Below are 21,816 nucleotides of genomic sequence, written 5' to 3' on the forward strand. Positions count from 1 at the left end.
GAAGAGAAATATTAAGGCAAGATAATCGTCTAATCTGTCTGAAATTCGTTCATCAGTAAAAGGTACAAGCTTGTTTTATTTTTGCCATAACTGATAACTGTTTTACTTAAGGACAATACATATTTTCATTGTATTAAGCTTTTTACTCTATTTAATGTTTATAATCTTACAGGATGCACAAGCTTACCAAAATTTGCAACCACCCACTGATGGTGTTTTGATCCATGGATTGTTCTTGGATGCTGGGTTCTTTGATGTTAAATCTGGATTTTTATCTGATCCAAGATCAGGTAATTAGACAAACATACAACTATGACTACAACCAAGTGTTTGACAGGATAGCCAAGTTTCATAACAATTCTGTATCCGGGGTCAAAATATAACACTATGTCATTGACTGTTGGATACTGAAAAAAAGGACGTAGTTCTGTGGGCCAGTCACAGAATGTGCTAGTGTTTAAAATTCTATTTTTTACTTTATTTTGTGTTTCTGAACAAGTTGATGAGTCATAACAGTTGCAATAGCTCACAATAAGCCATTCCATTAGTTTGGCTGGTAAAAATCTCGCGTATTCGACAGAAATCAGTAATTTCTATCTGCGCAATCTGTCGGTGGCTCACATCAACTGTGACGATTTTCATTTAAAAACTCGTGACAACTTTAACATGGGGATGGAATGTCTGTATCATTAGTCAAAGGCTATTCATAAATTCAGATGAATAATTAGTTGCATTGTTAATCAGTGTGGGTAAAAATGGTGTAAAAACAAAGTATCATCTGCTATTAGTAGCCAGGGAGAGTTTGTTTCAATGTTGCCAAGATGTGAATATTTTACCAGCACACATAACTTAATTAGCGAGATTTTTTCTACAAAGTTTTTAGTCATTCAGTGATGTTTGTTTATATATTGCCCCTGTCGTATGAAACAAAAATAATACAGATTGAACCGGTTAAAGTGGCTAGTAGGATACCTCATTAGAACACTTCCCTTATCATCATCGCTTTTATATTTTTTCCTACAGTCACCCGACAAAGTTAGCTTCCTTGTACTGTTTATAGTACAGAAAGCTGCTAATTGCTGCATATTTATACTTTGCCGTACGGTTTATACTTTGTCGTACGGTTTATACTTTGCCGCACATCAGGATTCCAACGAAACAACACAAAACAGCGTGGTTCTATTATGCACGTAATCCGTGTACGCTTGGAAATAGGTTGGCAACACTTAAAGATAATAATACTATGAGCAGCTGATTGACTATTATAACTATGATTTAAGAGGGTTCCCTACCCCCATTGAAAAACGTCAGAAAACCGCTTCGCGCGGTATCATATAGCGATTCTAGTTTTGACATTTAAATTGTGAACCAAACACCATTTTGTACATAAAGAGTGGTTCTACTAAGTTTGCTTTTTAAAAAATGTCTATGCTTACGCAATCAAGGGCAACGACTTGTCAAAGTTAGTGAACTTTAACTGTAAAGTTCACTAACTTTGACAGGTCGTTGCCCTTGATTGCGTAAGCATAGACATTTTTTAAAAAGCAAACTTAGTAGAACCACTCTTTATGTACAAAATGGTGTTTGGTTCACAATTTAAATGTTAAAACTAGAATCGCTATATGATACCGCGCGAAGCGGTTTTCTGACGTTTTTCAATGGGGGTAGGGAACCCTCTTAACCTGTCATTTTGTGTTTATAGTTTTGGTATTTCTGAACTTTCTGGACTTTTCTTTTAAATGTTTTTAAAACATTCCTACGATCTTAATAAACAAGAAAATACCTTTAAAGCATTTTTTTTAGGCGCGGAAACCACTTCAAGTTACAAAAACATACGGAACTATATTCTCAAAATGCGGAGCACATTTCTTGCCGAGGAAAAATAGCGGAGTGATACGGACCGCGGGTACTACTTTCTCTAGGACCATTTGTGTTGTCAGATGAACCTAAAAACGTGTTGTATAGTGTTTGAAAGACTAATTATTTATATGCTTTATAGTGACTGCAGGAAAAATATAATGTGTAACACGAGTGAAAAAGGCCTTTGCTGCACTCGAGATCATTCCGCACTCGCCTGCGGCTCGTGCGTAAACATTGCTCTCGTGTGCAGCAAAGTGCCACTTTCACCACTAGTTACACAAATAACTATTCTCAGTCATCTCAACAATTTTCATCTAATTGAATATGTATTAAGGAATATGTAATAATACGTATGTAGGGGAATAGTGGTGGGGGAAGTTTTCTGTCTCTCTCGCACTACCCTCCCCACATGTCATCTAATTGACACGATATATACAATAACTACAGAGAAGTAAGGTACAGTGGAAAACACTCAATGGTACACAAAAGTTGTGTCTAGCACTAGTGCTGGTGTCTAAAGCAAAGTCTAACACCACTCCTCTCGCCCTCATATACTACAACGCTCATGGTGGAAGACCCTGTACTCTGTGTGATAGAAAATCCGCACAGTGCTCGCCACTCGACAGCTCTTTCTTGATCGTCACAAGTATATTTCCAGCACAACATACAAGGGCTAAACATTTTGAGCATTGGCCCATAGCGAGTTTCCTCAGTACCTTACCTCTCTGTGACAATAACAGAGTGATCCTGATCACAGCACAACTACTATGAACCAAACTTGATTCACAGCTGGAATGGTGGTGACTGGGGGGGGGGGGGAGTAATATAATTCGATGACTTGCAAGCTTGCAAGTATTTTCATCCACTACGGATGGTCAATCTCAGCTACTGCACAGTTAACACTTTCCACAAGAGTTTCTCAAATATGCCTTGGTGGCAAATGATACAACAAAGTTATTTGACTCACCCTGTGTTGTATTTACTTGTAGGAGAGATCAACCCTCCGCTGCCGGTTGTACAGTTGGTGCCAGTGACCAAGCAGGATGAGTCCCGGTTGCGCTACAGTTGTCCTCTGTACAAGACGTCAGTGCGGGCCGGAGTACTGAGCACTACGGGGCAGAGCACTAACTATGTGGTTACTGTGCCACTGCCTACAAGGCTCTCCGAGAACCATTGGGTGTTGAGGGGCACTGCGTTGCTTACACAGCTCTCGGACTAGGTCTACATTTCTTTTGTTTAAATTAAATATTTTTGTTCACCAAAGTTGTTCATCCTTCAAATATTTGATTGTGGTTGTTTGGAGTTACTGTGTCATACAAATAAAAATCATACTAGTAAAAAAAAAACATGGGGTTGACCTACAGTTTTTAACCGAACAATGAAAACCTTGCAGTGTGAAAGTAGTGTAAGGTTGTCTTAATCGTTCCCATCAAACTTTATCCTTCCAAAATTTGTTCGAACGAGTTCATTAAATTTACTAGAAATGATTCGAAGGCTAATAACATGAAAGAATGTTCTGTAACTTGACTTGTTGTCAAAATGTGTTTTGACCATGATTTTGGCAAAATCAAGGATATCTATTATCTAATGTATCCTAATGGCAATTAAGATTTAATATTGGATCATCAGATGCCTGAGTAGCGGGATTTTACTGTGCACAAGATCCAAGTCAATAGGCCCTATACATGTCATATGTGTTACTGACCGACAGAAAAATCTATTCTGAAAGTTGGCGAAATGAAATTTGAACCAAAATTGGTTGAAGAAAATGGAATGCATTTTCACAAATCCCATTTAGGATGTTTTAGTTTGTATGCAGTATGAGTTTCAACTGAAAACCTAGTTGTAATTGCAGGTTCTTGAGTATTTTTTAATAAATTATATTAGACCATCATAAAATAGGTGTTCCTTCTAAAATGTGGAGGTGGATTATTGTTTAGTAACTTTAAACACAACGGCCAGCCAAGTTGATAATATTTACAAACATAGCTCAACTGTTAAACTTGCCAACCTCTGATCTACATCCTGGTCAGGTTGTGTGTGGCAAAAATCTTAAATGTTTTTACTACTTTTTACCAATTGGGGCTGGGTGGCTGGCCCTACACTGACAAAACAAAGAGCTTTTAAACATTTTTATTTTATACTATATAAATTCAATATTAAAATGTTCTAAATATGTACATATTTGATGAAAATATAGTTTTACCTATGTAGGTTGTATATAATAATATCGACACTTCGGAATGTTCTTTATTAAAAATATAAAAATTGTACAAAATTTGACTATAATTGTCCTATTAACATTCTGTTAATGATAACAATTAAATATTATAAATATCTTACAGTTATAAAATTGAAGAAAAATTAAAAGTGTGTAAATACAGAGAAAAACAAGAGAAAATGTACACAAAAATTTTACCTAATAATTTGAGTAATTAGATTAGAATAACAACTCTAGTTTAGGGTATCTAATTTATGATAAAATTGCCATAATAACTTAACATGACTTTATTCTTTATTTATTAAGTCCAATTTAAAGGTTGAAATTGCTTTTCATTCACGTACAACAAAACTTAAAAATACAACTGGAAAAAAACTAATTTCTTTTAGTTGCAACAAACTCACGTTGACTTCTGACAATATGCCAGTTTCTTATGTAAAGCTTCGCTCAACACCTGTCCTGTCTCCTCTAAGAGACTATCCAAAATACCTAAAGCTACATTATTCTTTACAGCCACTGCACACTTTGAGTAGTCCGTCCAATCCCGTTCTTCCTCTTGAGATTCACGCACAAGTAGTTCATCCACTCTGTCCCGTTTTTTCCTCGACCACTCGATGATGCCACTCTCTTTAATCGAGTCTGGCTCGAAACCAAACAATACTTGCACCTTTTTCATCACAAAATCACTGATAGATTCCTCTGTGAACTTTGGCAAAACAAAGTGTTTCATTTCACAGCCAGTTCTTTCCCAGGGTGGGAGTTCTTTTTCATCGACACCGGTCGATGTGATTTTCACAAAAATTTGTTTCACCAAGTCAAACAAGAACTTGTTGTAAATTTTGTTTCCGATTTTTAACGAGCGATACTCCTCAGTAGGTTCAGCTGCTGACAGGTCGTCCGCTGCCTGCCATACTGTCACTAGCTCCTTGGTTGCCGTGGAGACCAGTTTCTCTATGTCTTCCCGTCTCGTAGGGACCAGTCGTGTCTCTCTGGCGACTGACTGTCCCGGAGGTGTGTACGGAGGGGGAGGTTTGTTAGGTATTTCTCGTAGATAGTAGTAGGGAATGCTTTCTTGAGCCTCCAACTGTTTGATCTGAAAATCCATTAATAATTGTTCAAATATACGCTTAAAACATGAATAAAAACATTTGATTTGTATCCTACACATCTTCCACACAGAAATTTGATTTTCTTCAGAGTTTTGAGCATCTTATGAAGCAATTCAAGGGATCATTAGGGAGTACAAATTATGTAAATTATGCAGTATTGCTAAAGGAGCTAATTAGCTAATTAATTGTGACACTAGAATGACACAGTAAAGTATATTGAATTACATGCTACAATAAAATATTTTTGTGGTTAAGAAAAGTATTGTTATTATTTACTTGTTGCTTATACATTTTTTTGTATATATAGTCATACAAGGGCTGTCCAGTTTCCATAAATAAAAGGTCTCCATTGATCCAGTTTAAATCTGACACCACACCTATGCTCTTTACTTCATCCATGAGATAATTTTCATTAGCAACCCTTGTTCAACCAACACATGCAGTTTTGTAAATAAAAGTAAAACACACCTGTTCAATCTCCTGCTCTATCTGCAACTGCTTGAGTCGCAACTCCTCTGCCTCTCGTTGTGTCTGCAGACTAACAGCTGGCAACTCCTCCTCAAACCACACTTCACTCTCATTGCCTGCAGTCAACTCCACCTGCACATAACACATGTTCAGTGAAAACACTGTTACAGTAGAATCCCACAAACCCTGACCTCATCCAGCCCGAATTCTGACTTAATCTGACCGTGCCATTGCCGGTTGACAATGTTGAATGTTGTTGCGGTAATATCGTGACTATTTGCTATGGCCGACTAGAGTTCATTACCGTCTCCCGCTATTGCGGCAAAAATCTTGTTTATAACCCCCCCCCCCTGCAGTCACAGAAACATCGTAATCTTCCGCGATCATGGCAAAATAAAATATTAAACGTCTCCCACGGTCACGGAACATTCTTTGGCGATCGTGGTAAAATTCTGAATATCCGGGAGTGGTGTGCACATCATCAACATCTCTAACAATCATGGAAACTATAGTTATCTGCGATTGTGCCCAACTCTAGTATTTTAGTCTTGATATCTCCTGTGGTAAAGGAAACATCATAGTTGTCACCTGAAATTGTTGCAAAACATTAAAAGTCTCCTGCGATATAGACAAAATATTTAACCGTCACGGGGACATTATCATTGTATTCCGTGATAGCGCAACAATAAATGTCAGTTAAGTAATTAATTTGGCTATTTAATATTAAATGGTCTTCAGTTAATTCGATCTTTACAATGTTCCAACCGTGGTCCCAGTCCCGTAGTTGACTGATTAGTGGTTGTACTGTATTAGTTTTGACTATGAAGAGTAAACATCTTTCCATTCCCATGTTAAAAGTCGCAGCCAGGTTTGGACTGAAAAAGAAAATAGTTGAATTGAGCTGACAAAATATTTTGAGCCAAGCTGTTTGAAAGCAAGGTTATTTACTGTCCCCATATTGTGAAGAGCAACGGGACAAACACTTAAATTCACGTCAGTTACACACATGATAAAAAGCATTTCGGTCAAGTTCCAAATTTAGGGGTGACCAGCAATCATTAGAACTAAAATTTTCAGTAGGCGAGAAACAAATAAGCTGTTTTAAACTATTGTTTACAAGCTAGCATCTACTTATAAAAAAAAATAACACACCAAACCTAAAAACTTGATCACAAAGTCAATATCTAATTCGTAAATCTCAGTTGCTATAGTCGTTAAAAAAGGATTCTTTCATCAAATATTCATTAAAACTGATTGAGAAGTTTTAAGTTCAGATTCTCATTTTTTTTTGTTTAGATCAGACTTTTGGCTAAAAGTCAAATTTTTAAATGAGTATAAGAAGACAACGCCAACCGTAAAATAAAAATATTTTGAATTTGTAAATCATCATTAGAATTAAAAGAGTGTTTGAATTCATTATCATTGACAAAATTAGGTACCTACTTAAGTATTTTTAACTAATCCATTACTGCAATATATTTATTATACATTCATCATGAAAAATTTCAAAAAGGAACCAATTTTAAATACAATCAAAACAAAATTGTATTCAATAAAGTTGAGTAGAGTAAAATTATAATTTAAAAAAATATGTGCATTGAGAAATTAAAATTATAGCAAACAACAATTTTATTTTACACACATTCACATTACATTAGATAATATGAGTTATATAAATTTAATAAGTTACTAGTTAAACAAAAGTAATTTCCTCAATTTAACAAAATTTCAGCACTGAAACTAACAAACTAAATCAGACAAAATTTCAAAACAAAATCAAAACTCAGAGGCTTACAGTTTCAAACAAATCAGAGAATTCAATTTTACACATTCAAATCAATATCAAACATACAAAGCAACTAGGCTAGACACATCCACAGACTGATGACAAAGTGGAGGGCAAACAATATTTGAACCTAAGCAACAGTAAACAGTAAACAATAGACAAGACCTGCTTAGTCATTAGTATGAACATGATCTTGCTGATACGGCAATCACAAAACTCAGATTGTTTAATAATAGTGCGGAAACATGTGCCAGAGCCACGGCGCGGCGCCGTCACACCGTCACTGTCTTAATATCACAACACACAGCGGATACGGCCGGCTATTTACAGTGTCCGCACGCACACGCTGCTCCGGCGCTTGTTGAGATTTACATAAAAAATATCCGATAAAATAGTAGTTTGTGGTCAATGATGCTGAATAATGTATTAACTTAGCAGAAATTAAAAGAAATCAATTAATTGATGAGTAAAAATAAATTTATGTTGCTATTTAATTAGATTATACATAATCTTTAACAAAACCATTTTTGCATGGAGTGAAAATAAAATCAAGATAAAGTAATTATCATTGTATGGAATATTAAAAAAAATCACCTTGGTAAAATAACATTTCATTTTAAGCAGTTTATTTAAAGCCTAGTCTACATTAATAGATCCAGAAGGCTTAGTTCAACATTTATAGATCTCTGTTGCTTTGTCAAACTTGGCAGTAGTCCAAAAATGGAAGGTTCATAATTTTTTACGCCAACACATTGATTTACATTGGTTTTCTAATAACTCTGGATTCAAGCGTTTTATTTTGAAAATTGTATAATACAAAAAAATGTTTTTTTGTCTACATGGCTTCTGTACTGGGTAACAATGAAGAGAAATGTTCATATTTACTGGATTTACGTTACAGTGTTTGTTAAAATTGCCATTTACTAGCTATTCAATAGTTAAGTTTAATCGTATATTTATTATGCAAAATATTTGTGGGTTATATAAAAAATATACATTTTTCATAGCTCTTTGAAATGTTACATAAAGGTACAAAGCATTTTAAAGGTTTGTTTCTTTTTGCCGAAGTATGTAAACTGATAAATATACAATATTAAATATATTTCTAAAGGTTCTGAAATGAAGCTTCTTAATAAAAACAGAAACAGTTGATATAAATTTATGAATTACATATTGTTTATGAATTAGTTGGCTTATTTAATGAATAAGTTGTTTTGTATATTAGAAATTACCATTTATTTAAGATAAACTCGGCGTTTTTCAAGCTGTAAGGCTTATTTGAAAGCTTAATTTAATTTAGATTTCAAGTGTGAAAATCCTTAATAAATTCTAATGACTTGCAAATTAAGGGTCCACATATTATAATTTTATATGGGAACTCTTAATTTAATATTATTAATATATCGTTTTAATCGTAATTTTTTAAATGAGCCCTACTTTGAAAAATGAGATCTACTTATTCAGATTTTACAAAAAATGTTTTATTTTACAACATTTTTTATATTTAATTTCGTACAATTTATTATAAAAATATTGTGTGGCTTAAAACTATTAAGTTTTAGAGCTAAAAATTTAAAAAGTTTGAATCTGACACTTCATATGTGGATGAAAAAGAATTAGTTTTATTTACTTCATGATTTAATCGCATTAAACCTCTATACTTTGCTTTATTCTAAGCAATATTTTTGGTAGATAAATGCAAAAAAATTCTTGAGAAATGTGGATTAATGTCCAAATAAAATAGATAATTAAAATGTAAAGCATAAAATATAAATAATGTTTTATTCCTATTTGTATGTACTAACCTGGGTCGCTGACCTAAATTCCAGGATCACTGACAAGTACAACAGGTATTTAACCTTATTATTATAAAATATGAAACTCCCTAACATAAACAACTTTTAAGTATGAGTAGTTCTATAACTTATAAAGTAAACAGATTTAAAAGCAAGATTATGTATATTTTTTTTTACCAAAATTCACCCATAGTTTTGATTTTTTTACAATATAACTATTAGTTCTAAACCAATACTTGTAATCTAAAAAGTTTTCATGCATCTTACCTCGTTATTAGAGCCCTGAGTGGGCTTTGATGGAGCCGTAGTTTCTTCACGAACTGGAAACACCAAACAACAAATAAACAAGAAGTAACAAAAACTTGAAATGACACGTTAATCAGCATACAACTGAATTGCATACATGAAACACCGGCCATATGAACAGTGTGTCGGAATGATAAAGATGTGGATAATTAACACATTTAGGTTCAAACCATATGGCCAAAAGCTGTGGAAGTAAAACTGTGCCAATTAAAAGATTTTGAAATAGGCTAACAGCTAAAACTTAACTTCCTTTATCATTTTATGACAACTGTTGCCCATGCTTCTTTGCACAATGTTTTATAAAAAAAACCTAGGAGATTCTTATATTCTTGATTTGGTTACAGTTGTTAATTATAAAATGCCTGGGAGGATTAAAAATTAAATGTTTCAAAATCATACATACAGGGTGATTTTTTAAAAACTTGCATCTTTATTTATGTAAAAACCGCAATAGATAGAAATATGCAGTTTGCGGGAATCATCTATTGACGTAGGGGGCCCAATTGTTTTGAATTCAACGCTACATTCACATTTGCCCCCTGCCCCCAACTTATTTTTTTTAAATAGCAAGGTACCATTTGTGATATATCAAATGAAAGAGCATGAAAAAATAAAATGTTTAGTGAACAAATTTTAAAATTGCCTCATAAAATTTGTGAGATATCCCCCCCCCTCCCCGGAACTTTTTTTTTAATAGCAAGGTACCCCTTGTGACAAATCAAATGAAAGAGCATGAAAAAAGAAAATGTTTGGTGAAAAAAAAAATTGAAAATCGGCTCATGAATTTATGAGATAATGAATTTATAAGACTTTCCCACTACCGATAACTTTTTTTATAATAGCAAGGTACCCCTTGTGACATATCAAATGAAAAATGAATTTCACCAAACATTTTCTTTTTTCATGCTCTTTCATTTGATATGTCACAAGGGGTACCTTGCTATTAAAAAAAAAGTAATGGGTAGGGGGAAAGGGGGGGATTATCAAACAAATTCATGAGCCGATTTTCAATTTTTTTTCACCAAACATTTTCTTTTTTCATGTTCTTTTATTTCATATGTCACAAGGGGTACCTTGCTATTTAAAAAAATTAAGTTGGGGGCAGGGTGATTACGTTGAATTCAAAACAATTGGGCCCCCTACGTCAATAGATGATTCCTGCAAACTGCATATTTCTATCTATAGCGGTTTTTACATAAATAAAGATGCAAGTTTTTAAAAAAAACAACCTGTATATCATAAAAACCCCCGCCACAGCAAACCTGCTGTCTAAGCGAATTTCCATTTGTTTGAATTGATTTTCAATCGATCTATTTAAATAACAATAGGTTTAACGAGTACCTAGGTTTGCTGCTACAAGGAAACTAATAAAGTGTGTGTTTTAAGTAAAATAATTATTGCTTAGTATAAAATGAACATATTTGCCAAGTTTTATCAAAAGATATCCATAAACAAGCAAACTACAACATTTTACAATACTCTCCATAAGAATAACATGGGAATTTTAAATTTACAATTTTTTTAGTTTTCTCCGTAACCAATAACCGTACAAAAACACTTTGATATACTGAATTGTTTGTTTTTTAAGCTCTTTAAGAAGGTTTAGAGAAAAATTGGGAAATTTTGTGTTTTGAGGGTCAAAAGTGAGAAAAACCTATTTTTACCCCATAAAACCCCCCATAAAACCCTGTTCCCATGGTCCGATCATGCTGGATCGCGAACTCATTCAAGTTTATCCCGCCTTACACCTTCAAACCAAATTTCATCAAAATCGGATAAAAATTACTCAAGTTATGTTCACGGACATATATATATATATATACATGTATAAAAATTTGAACGAATGGTGTTTTTGGCCTCTGGGGACATCAAAATGAAAAAGTAAATCGGTCCCGGGCCTAAGTCTTACCATGAGACCTACGGTAATAGCTACTTCCCTATAGGGAAATCCGCTAAAACAGTTTTAAAATAGCTGACAACACAGTGGGGAAAAGGTGGGAATTTATTATTTTCAGTACGAAAAGTGGCTGAAAAAGTGCAAATCAAAAGTACCACAGAAAAAATCACCTAAAATAATACGATTTGAAACTTAATTTTAAAAAGACAACCGTACCTATTCAATTATTTCATAAACTTTCATGTCAAATCTAGTTTTTTAGTTAAAATAACGATGTTTAGGTTATATCCTTTTTATTTTTTTTTGTCAGCCCATTCTGTGTATATGAGCATAGACAAATAGAATAAATATAGACCGTCAGCAGTGCTGCGGTTAGCATATGTTGCGGTGCACACCGCTAGGAGTGCTGTGTAATTACAGCGCACACCGCTGCAGCGTCTACTGGTAGCATATGGCAAAGAGCCTACGACGTGCCTGCCTGCAGTGGTGTGCACCGTACACAGCACTCCTAGCGGCACATCGCAGAACCTTCCTTTGACAGTCTATATTTATTCTATTTGTCTATGATATGAGTCAACAGGGTGCCTAATTACAATGCTGTTTTAATAAAAGGAAAGCATTAAAAAGTAAACCATCAGTATACTGCCGACTGAAACTGTTTGTGCAATACTTGGAAAATTTCTCAAGGTACATTGAATATATAAACTTTTTTTTCAAAAAGATAAATTTATAAAAGATCGTTATATATTTACCTTTTTCACTAGGACTGACTTTTCTTTCGAGTGCCAGAGCTTCAAGCAATTTGTTTGATGATACCTCGCCGTTTACTAATTCATTATCCTTTCTCTTTACTTCCGCTGCCTTTTTGGCATCTTTTATTTTTAGCATACAGTCTGTAGCCTCTTGAACAAATTTATTTAACACTGTCTGGGTGAAGTTGTTCACTACTACTTGAGTTTTTAACTGCACATCAGAAGTTCTCTCACTCGACTCATCAGATTCCAGAATATTACGTTCAACTTCTATTGACTCGTCATCTTTTCTGCAAACCAAGCATTCATTCAATAGATTTTGTAGTATTTTGTCAGTGATGTTGTCAACAACTGAGTCATCTTTATCAGGTTTAGTTTCTGATTCAGAAACAATGAATGTTTCATTTAAGTTGACATTATTATTATCACTGTCTATTTGCTCTTTGGATTCTTGAGTTTTGTTTGACACAAACATTTTTATCACTTCAGACTGTGAAGTATTAGAGGTTGCCTCTTCATCAGATTGTACGTTTTCTTCGTCAGCAGATTGACATTGTGAAGCTGTTCCTACAGATGCCAGCAGCGAATGAGATGTTTCTGTTATGTCAGATTTCTCACTTACGATATTGGAAATATTTACATCATCGTCATCGTATTGTGAGACATCAGATTCTGGCTTTGAAAAGTTTGAATGATGACTAGTTGATTGAAGATCAGTATTTACACTTTCTGGTACAGAATGTTGAGATTTGTTTGAAGGGGATTCTGAAACAACGCTGGTTACTCTTCCTTCGTCGAAATTAATTGTTTCTTCCTTAACAGGAGATTCTGTTTGTGATGGTTCTTCAGAAACTTTTTCACTGTTATCAGTATCACTTTGTTTCGATGAACTATTAACAATGGATTCTGTTTTTGGAGTACCCAGAATTTCCTCCGCATCATGAAACTCTTGACTAGATGTATTTGACTTTGATTTGTCTAAGGGTTCATTAGACAGTTCTTCTGATATGTTTGTTTCAGGAGAAATGGAACTTGCTGACTTTTCAGAACTTATTCTTGCATGTTTTGATTCGTCAGATGGTACATTTCCTGAAGAATCCATCTGATTGAAATAGTCTTCAGCATCCATCCAGTTGATAGGATTATCCTTATTTGTGGATTCTAAAACTACTGGTTCAACTCCAAATTCATTTAATTCTTGAGTTTCAGACACACATGATTTTTGAGTGTCAAGAACCGTTGGTACGTCAGTTTCAGAAGCAACACTAGACAGTGCTTCTCTCACTTCGCTTTCTACAGACAAAACTTCTTTAGTCTCATTATCAGCCTCTACTGAAGATTTGCTGGATGGCTCTGTTACTGGAACTACTCCTGAACTCTGGATAGCCGTCTCGGTGCTAGAGGCCTCCGAAATTGATTTCAAACTATTTGTATCCAAGTCTGATACGTTCTGTTCTTGCTGTTTTGGAAGCTCCTCGATAATTTGGGATTTTTGGAAAACATCGGAAGTGCGAGGGAAGAACTTATCAGATACTCTAGGATGTTTTATCTGTGGTCGAACAATGTTAGTCGCAGTAACTTCGTCTAGTTGCTTCTTTGTCTGTGTTATCTTCAACTCATATGCCTGCAACAAACAATTTATTAAAAATATTTTTCCCATGAGACTAAGTGGAAAGTTGAATAAGTCTCAAAAATCTAATTCATTCCCAACTGGTCCAAGAGAGTAGGAGTAGGATTTAAAACATGTAAGCTGAACATGAATGTGAGTAGAGTAAGATTATCAGTGTAGCTTTGTTACTCAACAACATCAGCTGCTTCTTTGACCATTTATAAAGCCCAATAATCAAGGGAAGCTTTAGAACTTGTATTTTCTACATGTCTGCATTTATATCGTTTCTACATGATCATGTGTCAACCATTAAGGTTTCCTGTAAAAAAATTTTGAAAATCACTCAAAATATGTTGAACTTAACATATTGCAAGGATAGCAAGTTTTTCTGAATGGAAAGAGTCCACTACAGCACAAGAAAGACAACTAATTGAACAATACAGAAGATGTTTAGTTGAGATGTTTGTTGAGGTACAAATAGATGTTTGAGTTTAAAAAAGAGCTCTCTTCCCAACTCAAACCTTCCTAGATTGAAAATGCTCTGACTGACAGTGAAATATTCTACCATTTGAGTATAGTGTATGCATAAAGTGGGACCTCAACAAGAAGATCCTTGATAAGTTGCCTTTGAAACAAATAATTTTTTGTACTGGTATTCTTTGATTTTAATATTACCCTTTGGTACATGTTATTGCAAACCTCGATAAGAAGTCAAACTTGACAAGTCCTATTGGGTAATCGAGGTTCTACTGTTAGTTCTATACCTGTATTTGTTTGACAAGTGCTGCCTCGGTAGCCTTGAGCTGCTCCCTCTGTGCTCTCTTGAGTTCCCTCTCTAATCTGTTGAGCTCGGCGAACCTTTGTCTCTTCTGCTCCTTCAACGCTGAGATTCTAACCTCGTAGTCGCTCTGCTCCGACTGAGTCTCTGTCAAATTAACCAAATCAATCTAATTGTTGAGAATATTGCCACACATATACCACGAGAAAATAATAACTGAACCACCACGATGTTTTAATGTTTTAGGGCCCTTCACTTAATTGGGGCATATCAAATTTCCACTGAAAGAAGAATGTTTTATTTATATGCTATTGACATGTATCAGTGATAGTCGATAATCTATAACAATAGACCAGATAAATTTTACACTAGAACACTACGTTTTTTCCGTGAGAAGATCTGGTATTGAATAAATAGGATTTTCTTGTAGCCAAATGTTGAACCTATTTTTTACAATTAGTGAGCTTGATACAATTTCCTACATATTAGGAACGTAAAAAGTACCATATTGGGACGAAATATAACTGATAGATTGACACTTTTATAGTGTATCTTGAGGGACTCCCAATTTCTCAGCAAGCTGAACTTTGTCTCTTTAAAATTTCCTGATAAATTTGAGGTATTCCTTAGTCAAACTAACATTCTAAATTTGAAGAAATTACCATTCTGTGAGAGTAGCAACGACTCGTCCGACCCACTGGAGCCCCTACGTCTGGCTCGCACTTGCACCCGAGGAGACAACGGAACTTTGATTAGCACTTTATTCTTGTTGTTCGGTCGGGCCTGAAACACATTCAATTATTTGGTGTGAGATGAGAACATTTATTTGGTCTTTCACTATTGTTATTATTGTTGAACATAGCTTCTGTATCCATTGGGGTTAGAGGTACTACATTTGTACATCAATTCCAATTCTGTAAATTGTATGGAAAAAAGTTTATGTCAAATCTAAAATCAGCTTACCGTCACAAAAGGCTTGCTGGACAAAGGAATCTTTGCAATCATCTTAGGCTGGCGAGGAGTTTCAGACGACTCTGGTGACTCAAAACTTTCGCTGTTGTATACATCTGTACTGCGTGCTTCCTCGACTGTTCTCACACTGCTGTAAGAATTTGTCTAATATTATGTAAAGTATTAGATATTTGTTTGAGAACTAATTCAACCTTAAGTATAAACAGAAAGCAGTACCAAGTTTATCATTGTAGATTCTTAACACGCATGGCAACAACTCACCTGTAAAAGTAAACTTTCCACTGGATACAAACCCTGCCCACTTAGAATGTGTCACAAATAAAGCAAATGAAGATAAAAACTTAATCGAAGCAATGTTTCTTCTTTGATGTATTTCTGATTATGCAATAAAAGTTACAGGACTAGGACTCACAAACTTTTCCTCCAATGAATTATTTTCACTGCTTTCAAGTAAAATGAAAATAGGTAAAAAAGAGTACCTACCTAGATGTAGCTTGGGGACTTATGTTTTCAGCGTCTCCATTTACAGAGCACGCTACGTCTTTGGTGCTTGTTTCTTGTACACTCTCCAGCGGTGAAGTGCTTTTGTCTCTCCTTGACCTACCTAAAAATAAACAAACGAATATATAGTTAATTAAATATATAATATAACTAGCTGGCCCGACAGACGTCGTCCTGTCCTAATGTGGTTTTATGTCAAATGCTCGTTCATTTTCAAGATGATTTTTTCGTTTGATGATCATTTTCGTTCGCATGGCTCAATCACGTCCTGGTTGAAGTTCGTTAGCTACGCTCACTCACCTTTAGGTTGAAGCTCGTTCGCTGCGCTCACTTGCCTTTAGGTTAGCTCGTTCGCTACGCTAACTCGCCTCCGGGTTGAAATTCGTTCGCTACGCTGACTCACCTTTAGGTTGCAAATTAACTGTTGTCATAAATAAAAAAAAATATATAGTGCTGCACCCTGTTGGTAAACCTATTAGCTTTTTAATGCTTTTGAACATCAAACATCACAGAATCAAATTGCTTAGTTGAACCAGCTGTTAATATTCTTTAATTCCATTTAAATATGAGTACTGATAAGGTTAACATGGGAAACTCCATGGCCACTGGGGGGGAGCCCTTTTGACAGATCTGCACCAAACTTCACACAAACCATCCTTGAATAATGCTTATAGTGCCTGAAAGTTTCATTACAATCTGACGAGCGGTTTCGGAGTCCATAAAGGACAAACAAACATACATTGGATTTTATATATATAGATTTAACCGCAGGTTTTTTTTGTCCTAGGACATTAGGCTCTAGCTCACCATTGTTTTTTACGTTACTTCAGGCTAGAACAGGTTGTGGCATTATCATTTTAATAAAATCCATTGGTGATTATGTGGGATTTGAACTCCGGACCTCATGGACTGAAGTCTCGCGCAGTTTGGCCAAAACTTCTGTGCGCACATACGGGTACCGGTTATTGGCAGTGCATGGGGTAGAGCGACTGAGTATCAAGACACAAATGTTTTCACAAAAGTACCCCTGCCAGCTCCTCAGGTCGCACCCACAGAAACTTTGGCCAAACTGTACCACTAGACCAGCTTGCTTCCCAAGTGTTGATGTATCATAATTAAAACAAAAAATAAATTAAATTTGTAAAAAAAAAACTTTTATCAGTTAAGGAATAACCAGACAGCTTACTTGATTTCTGAGATCGTTCCCCTTTCTGGAGTTCTTTAACCCTCGCTAACTCTTCCTGAAGCCTCCATAACATCTCCCTATCTATTTTCCTTCTACTGGAGACTGATGATGATTTACTTCTTTCTGTTTCTTGCCTATGAACATATTAATGTTTTAGGTTTTAGCTATAAGACCAATCATTCATTCTTTTAGTTTTGGACGGAATGGCTGGGTTGCAAAATGTAAAGGAATAAAAAAGTTTAGTGATAAAATTGAATTTGTATAATGCAAATAACTCATCATAAAGAAAAATCTGAAGTCTTTTTTATTGTGGTTTAATGTCTGTTGTGGTAAATATATATAAGTGCACTTGTGTAAATGTAAATGTAATGTTTTCTGCTTATTTAGGTGTACATTTTACAAGCTTTACTCCAACGCTTTTTAGGTTGAAATACCAGAATAGAAGCACTAGTTTACACAGAGATTGAGATTGCTCTATCTGGTGGTAATAGTTTTTGAAGTTTGTAAAATAAGAGTCATTAAATAGAAGATATCAAAGCCTGTAGGAATGATCGGAGTATATGTACAGTAAGATTGTTTTCAGCTCATCCACAAAATTGATAATTTATAATAAAATACTTATCAAATATTGTACTACGTAATACCCAATATCAATGGACATTCTTTTTTTAATACAATATATTTTAAAAATAATACATAGTTCTTAAATTTTTCAACTTACTTAATCAAAACTTGGCGTACACATAAATGAGTTAAGATTTAGTTTAATGGAGTCACTACCCTTTTTAAGCTACTGTACGACATATTTCAATGTTTATATTTAGTAAAAACCAAGTCTAACCTCTTTTTATCATCGAATGTTGCAAGTCCCACCGATGACTCTGACGAAGAACTGTTCTCGACAACAGAAGTAAGAGAGATGCTGCGTAAAGGAGTTAATTTCTGCAACAACCACAAGTAAACTGTACCAAAAGGTTTTACTATACAGAATATTTGCAATACAGTCTTTGTTAATAACTAATGGTAGGAGAAAAAAATTACACATTTAATGTGGCCATTAGTGCCGGATTTACTACTAGGCCAACTAGGACGCGTTATTGAACAAAAGGGTATTTTTAAACGATAATTGAAATTGTATTTATTCAAATTTATAAATTGCTCACGATGATGCTATTCAAGATCTTCGTGGGAAATTTTCACCATTTCTCCACGATTGGGAGTAACAATGATGTCCTCTTGATTGTGCTGATCTTAACAATTACGTCGTGATCACTGGTGATGATGATAATGTTCCCTTGATCGCACGGGATGTTCATAATTTCAACGCTATCACAGTCGACGAGGATAAGGTTTCCATGATGGCGAGGTGTTCAGAATTTCTCCACGATTGCGGATGACGATGATGATGATGCCTCCTGGATCGTGGGAGATGTTCACGATTTTGCCGAAATTGCGGGAAAGTTTCACCTAAGGGGCGGGGGTTGCTGAGATTAATTTGGCCTAGGGCCGCAAGTACCCTAAATCCGACACGGTTTTCCATACGCATATTCAAATAACTGAACAATTTGCTTGGTTGAAGATGAATTAAATTGTTTGCTTCATAAAAGGGGAATGGAATTTGTTATTGTTATGTAGATTCCGAAGTGATGATTTCATCAAATGAAAACTGAAAGTTATATTTTCCCTCATCTCTACCTTGTTTTATAGAAGTTTTGGAGTAAAAATATTTGTATGTCTACAATTTTTGGGATTTTTTGAGAGGCTTACCTGAATGAGAAAGAGTCGAAACTGGCACAGGAAAAACAAAACTTTACACTATATACACAAAACATTAGATATTTCACTGTCAGTGACTGATTTGATTTTTTTTTTCTAGTACAATTCTAGTATTGTAAAATTTGTTAGTGTAGTTTGTAATGCTAATGCTATAAGTATAATTTATTCAGTTTCAGGTACTGCTATTCATTTTACCTTGGGGGATGTTTCTGCTGACCTAGGGTTTCCTTTACTTTTCTTTTGTTTCTTCAACCAGCTTATTTGTTTTGTTAGATATTCTATTCGAGCATCTGAGTTAGAGAGAGCCTCATCTCTGGTCCTGAAATATTTTAAAGGATAAACAAGTTTAAAAAATAGTTAGTGAATTTTACAGCCTCTTATAATTCTTACAACTAAAACCAAACCACTGAGTCTTAAAAGAATTTGGTTTTTGGGAAAAAAATTAGAACAACAATAAATTTGTGTTTGGATACAAATTTATAGAAGCTAGGTATCCAAAGTTTGAATCCATAGTTCCATAGTTTGAACATTTATGTTTCTTATCTTGTATACATTGCCTTTTGTGCGTAAAAATACAATTTATAAGTTTATATAATATGTTTTAAAATAAAGCACTGTTCTTATCTCCCTATCTTATCTTATTACTGCAGTACTTAATTCATTCAATAATATGCTTAATGGTATTAACCAGTTATTTCTTTTATTTTGTTTTTAAAGGTGTGCTTGTATAGAAGAGTATTATAAGAGCTTTGCAAACTTCGCTCAGTTAATATAGGCTTGACATAAGTTATTGGTGAAAATAAGTAATTGAGAAAGATTTGCTGAAGAATCTGTAAAAAATGTGTTGTCAGTTGTCTATAAAAAACAATGTAAGGCCTATAATATTCCATTAGACGAATAAAAATATTCTGCACTTACTGTCTCAACTTGATCAAAGGAGTTTGATATTTTTCTTCAACAATCTTTTTGGTCTCAATTCCAATGTTGGTTAGTTGACCGTCTCGTCTGAAAATATACATCCATTACTGATTTCAGAATATCAACCTCTACTGAGAGGATAAATAGAACAAACTGGAATAATCAACCAACAATTATATACATTACGTAATGAAAGACTTAACTTTTAAAAGCATTTAAGGGTTGAGTTATTTTGAAAATAATTAATTTAGCACACTGGCTATTCTTCGTGATTAGCAGGGTGCTAAGCCGAATTCCAGATTTCTAACTGAAAATACAAAGTAATAACGACATAATAGCCGTGCAAAAAATGTGCTGTGTGAAAACGAATTGACGACCCTGGCTAAATGAATGTGGAAATAAAATAGATGAAAATTATGAGAGTAAAAAAAAACGCACAAACATAAACTGTTTTCTTCTTAGAGCGCAAGTAAAATATTATCAGAAAATTTACCAACACAGAAATTTGAATCATCTGTTATTTGTAAGCAAAATACCTTTGCTGCACATGTAGTAAACAATAGGGATGGACGGGTCCCGAAATTTCGGGAATTTTTCGGGAAAAAATATTCCCGATTATCGGGACGGGATTACATTTGACTCGGGAATTTTTCGGGACGGGATTTGGTCCGATCGTTGGCGATTTTTCCGCTTCACGAGTGCCAAAAACGCCGTTTTGCGAGCGATAGGTCCGCGAACGCAGGAGACGAAGTCATTTCGACGATCGCGCCGTGACCGCGGAGTCATAACGACGATCGCGCCGTAACCGCGGAGTCCTACCGACGATCGCGCCGTGACCGCGGAGTCATGCTGACGATCGAGCCGTGATCGCGAGTCATACCGACAATCGAGCCGTGATCGCGAGTCATACCGACGATCGCGCCGTGACCGCGAGTCATACCGACGATCGCGCCGTGACCGCGAGTCATGACGTCGATCCCGCCGTCACCGCGGAGTCATGCTGACGATCTAGCCGTGATCGCGAGTCATACCGACGATCATGCCGTGACCGCGAGTCATACTTACGATAACCCCGTGACCGCGGAGTCATACCGACGATAACACCGTGACCGCGGAATCATACCGACGATCGCGCGGTGACCGCGAGTCATACCGGCGATCGCGCCGTGATCGCGAGTCATGACGACGATCGCGCCGTGACCGTGAGTCATACAGACGATCACCCCGTGAGTCACAAGTTACTATAGGTACCTGTAAATTGTTACCCATTTTTTGGTTTTTATAGATCAGTGCCACAAAAGGTAAAAATTTTTTCCGTATGTCTTTTTTGGTAACTGCAATACAGTACTTTCTTTTTATGCACAGAAAAAAATCCCGTCCCGTCCCGTCCCGAAAATCGGGAAGGAAATAAAAATCCCGTCCCGTCCCATCCCGAACTAAAAATTCAATCCCGTCCATCCCTAGTAAACAACACAAAAATACCAGACGAGTTTACCTATATTGCACACTAACCTACAGATAACTACAGTAGACTCCCGATTATCCACTAGTGGATTAACCATGATTTAAAAAATCTAAATAAAAAAATACTATGCAAGTTAAATGTGAGGAAGCCCACAATCACTCAGCAACTCTTAGATAATATGGAGTGTACTGCATTTAAAAAATGTCCGTAGCACTAAGGTTTCATAGTGGATCTAACCTGTATCGCATATCAATTTCGGACAGTTCAGCTTTGTATTGTGCTAACAGTATATCCTCTTGAGTTTTATACATCAACTCAACCTGTTTCTTTTGGAACATTGCATCGTCTATTAGCTGAAAAAATAAACAACAAATGTGAATTAAGAAAGCACCAGTTTTATCATATCGGTTGATTTC

The 21,816-nt window shown here is 35.3% G+C and overlaps 2 protein-coding genes across 2 annotated transcripts in view; one reads left to right on the plus strand and one right to left on the minus strand.

Moving 5' to 3' along the window:
- Positions 1 to 3,155, plus strand: part of LOC128995506 (dynein axonemal heavy chain 6-like) — a 45,324-nt gene extending 42,169 nt beyond the window's left edge. The window contains exons 47-48 of the mRNA XM_054420524.1: positions 173 to 290; positions 2,850 to 3,155. Of these exons, the coding sequence (XP_054276499.1) occupies positions 173 to 290; positions 2,850 to 3,079 (348 nt within the window). The 3' untranslated portion in view covers positions 3,080 to 3,155. The remainder of the gene's footprint in view (positions 1 to 172; positions 291 to 2,849) is intronic.
- Positions 3,156 to 4,239: 1,084 nt separating this feature from the next.
- The window catches only part of LOC128994412 (centrosome-associated protein 350-like), a 52,054-nt gene continuing 34,477 nt past the window's right edge, over positions 4,240 to 21,816 (minus strand). Inside the window, exons 11-23 of the mRNA XM_054418967.1 lie at positions 21,638 to 21,753; positions 19,936 to 20,022; positions 19,213 to 19,336; positions 18,083 to 18,183; positions 17,242 to 17,375; positions 16,038 to 16,158; positions 15,546 to 15,684; positions 15,245 to 15,365; positions 14,569 to 14,729; positions 12,196 to 13,819; positions 9,508 to 9,560; positions 5,659 to 5,790; positions 4,240 to 5,174 (exon numbers count right to left, since the gene is read on the minus strand). Of these exons, the coding sequence (XP_054274942.1) occupies positions 4,482 to 5,174; positions 5,659 to 5,790; positions 9,508 to 9,560; positions 12,196 to 13,819; positions 14,569 to 14,729; positions 15,245 to 15,365; positions 15,546 to 15,684; positions 16,038 to 16,158; positions 17,242 to 17,375; positions 18,083 to 18,183; positions 19,213 to 19,336; positions 19,936 to 20,022; positions 21,638 to 21,753 (3,606 nt within the window). The 3' untranslated portion in view covers positions 4,240 to 4,481. The remainder of the gene's footprint in view (positions 5,175 to 5,658; positions 5,791 to 9,507; positions 9,561 to 12,195; positions 13,820 to 14,568; positions 14,730 to 15,244; positions 15,366 to 15,545; positions 15,685 to 16,037; positions 16,159 to 17,241; positions 17,376 to 18,082; positions 18,184 to 19,212; positions 19,337 to 19,935; positions 20,023 to 21,637; positions 21,754 to 21,816) is intronic.

Source organism: Macrosteles quadrilineatus, unplaced genomic scaffold (genome assembly GCF_028750875.1).
Source record: "Macrosteles quadrilineatus isolate MER2022 unplaced genomic scaffold, UCM_ALF_1.0 Scaffold_5__1_contigs__length_97177068, whole genome shotgun sequence".
Classification (NCBI taxonomy): Eukaryota; Metazoa; Arthropoda; class Insecta; order Hemiptera; family Cicadellidae; genus Macrosteles; species Macrosteles quadrilineatus.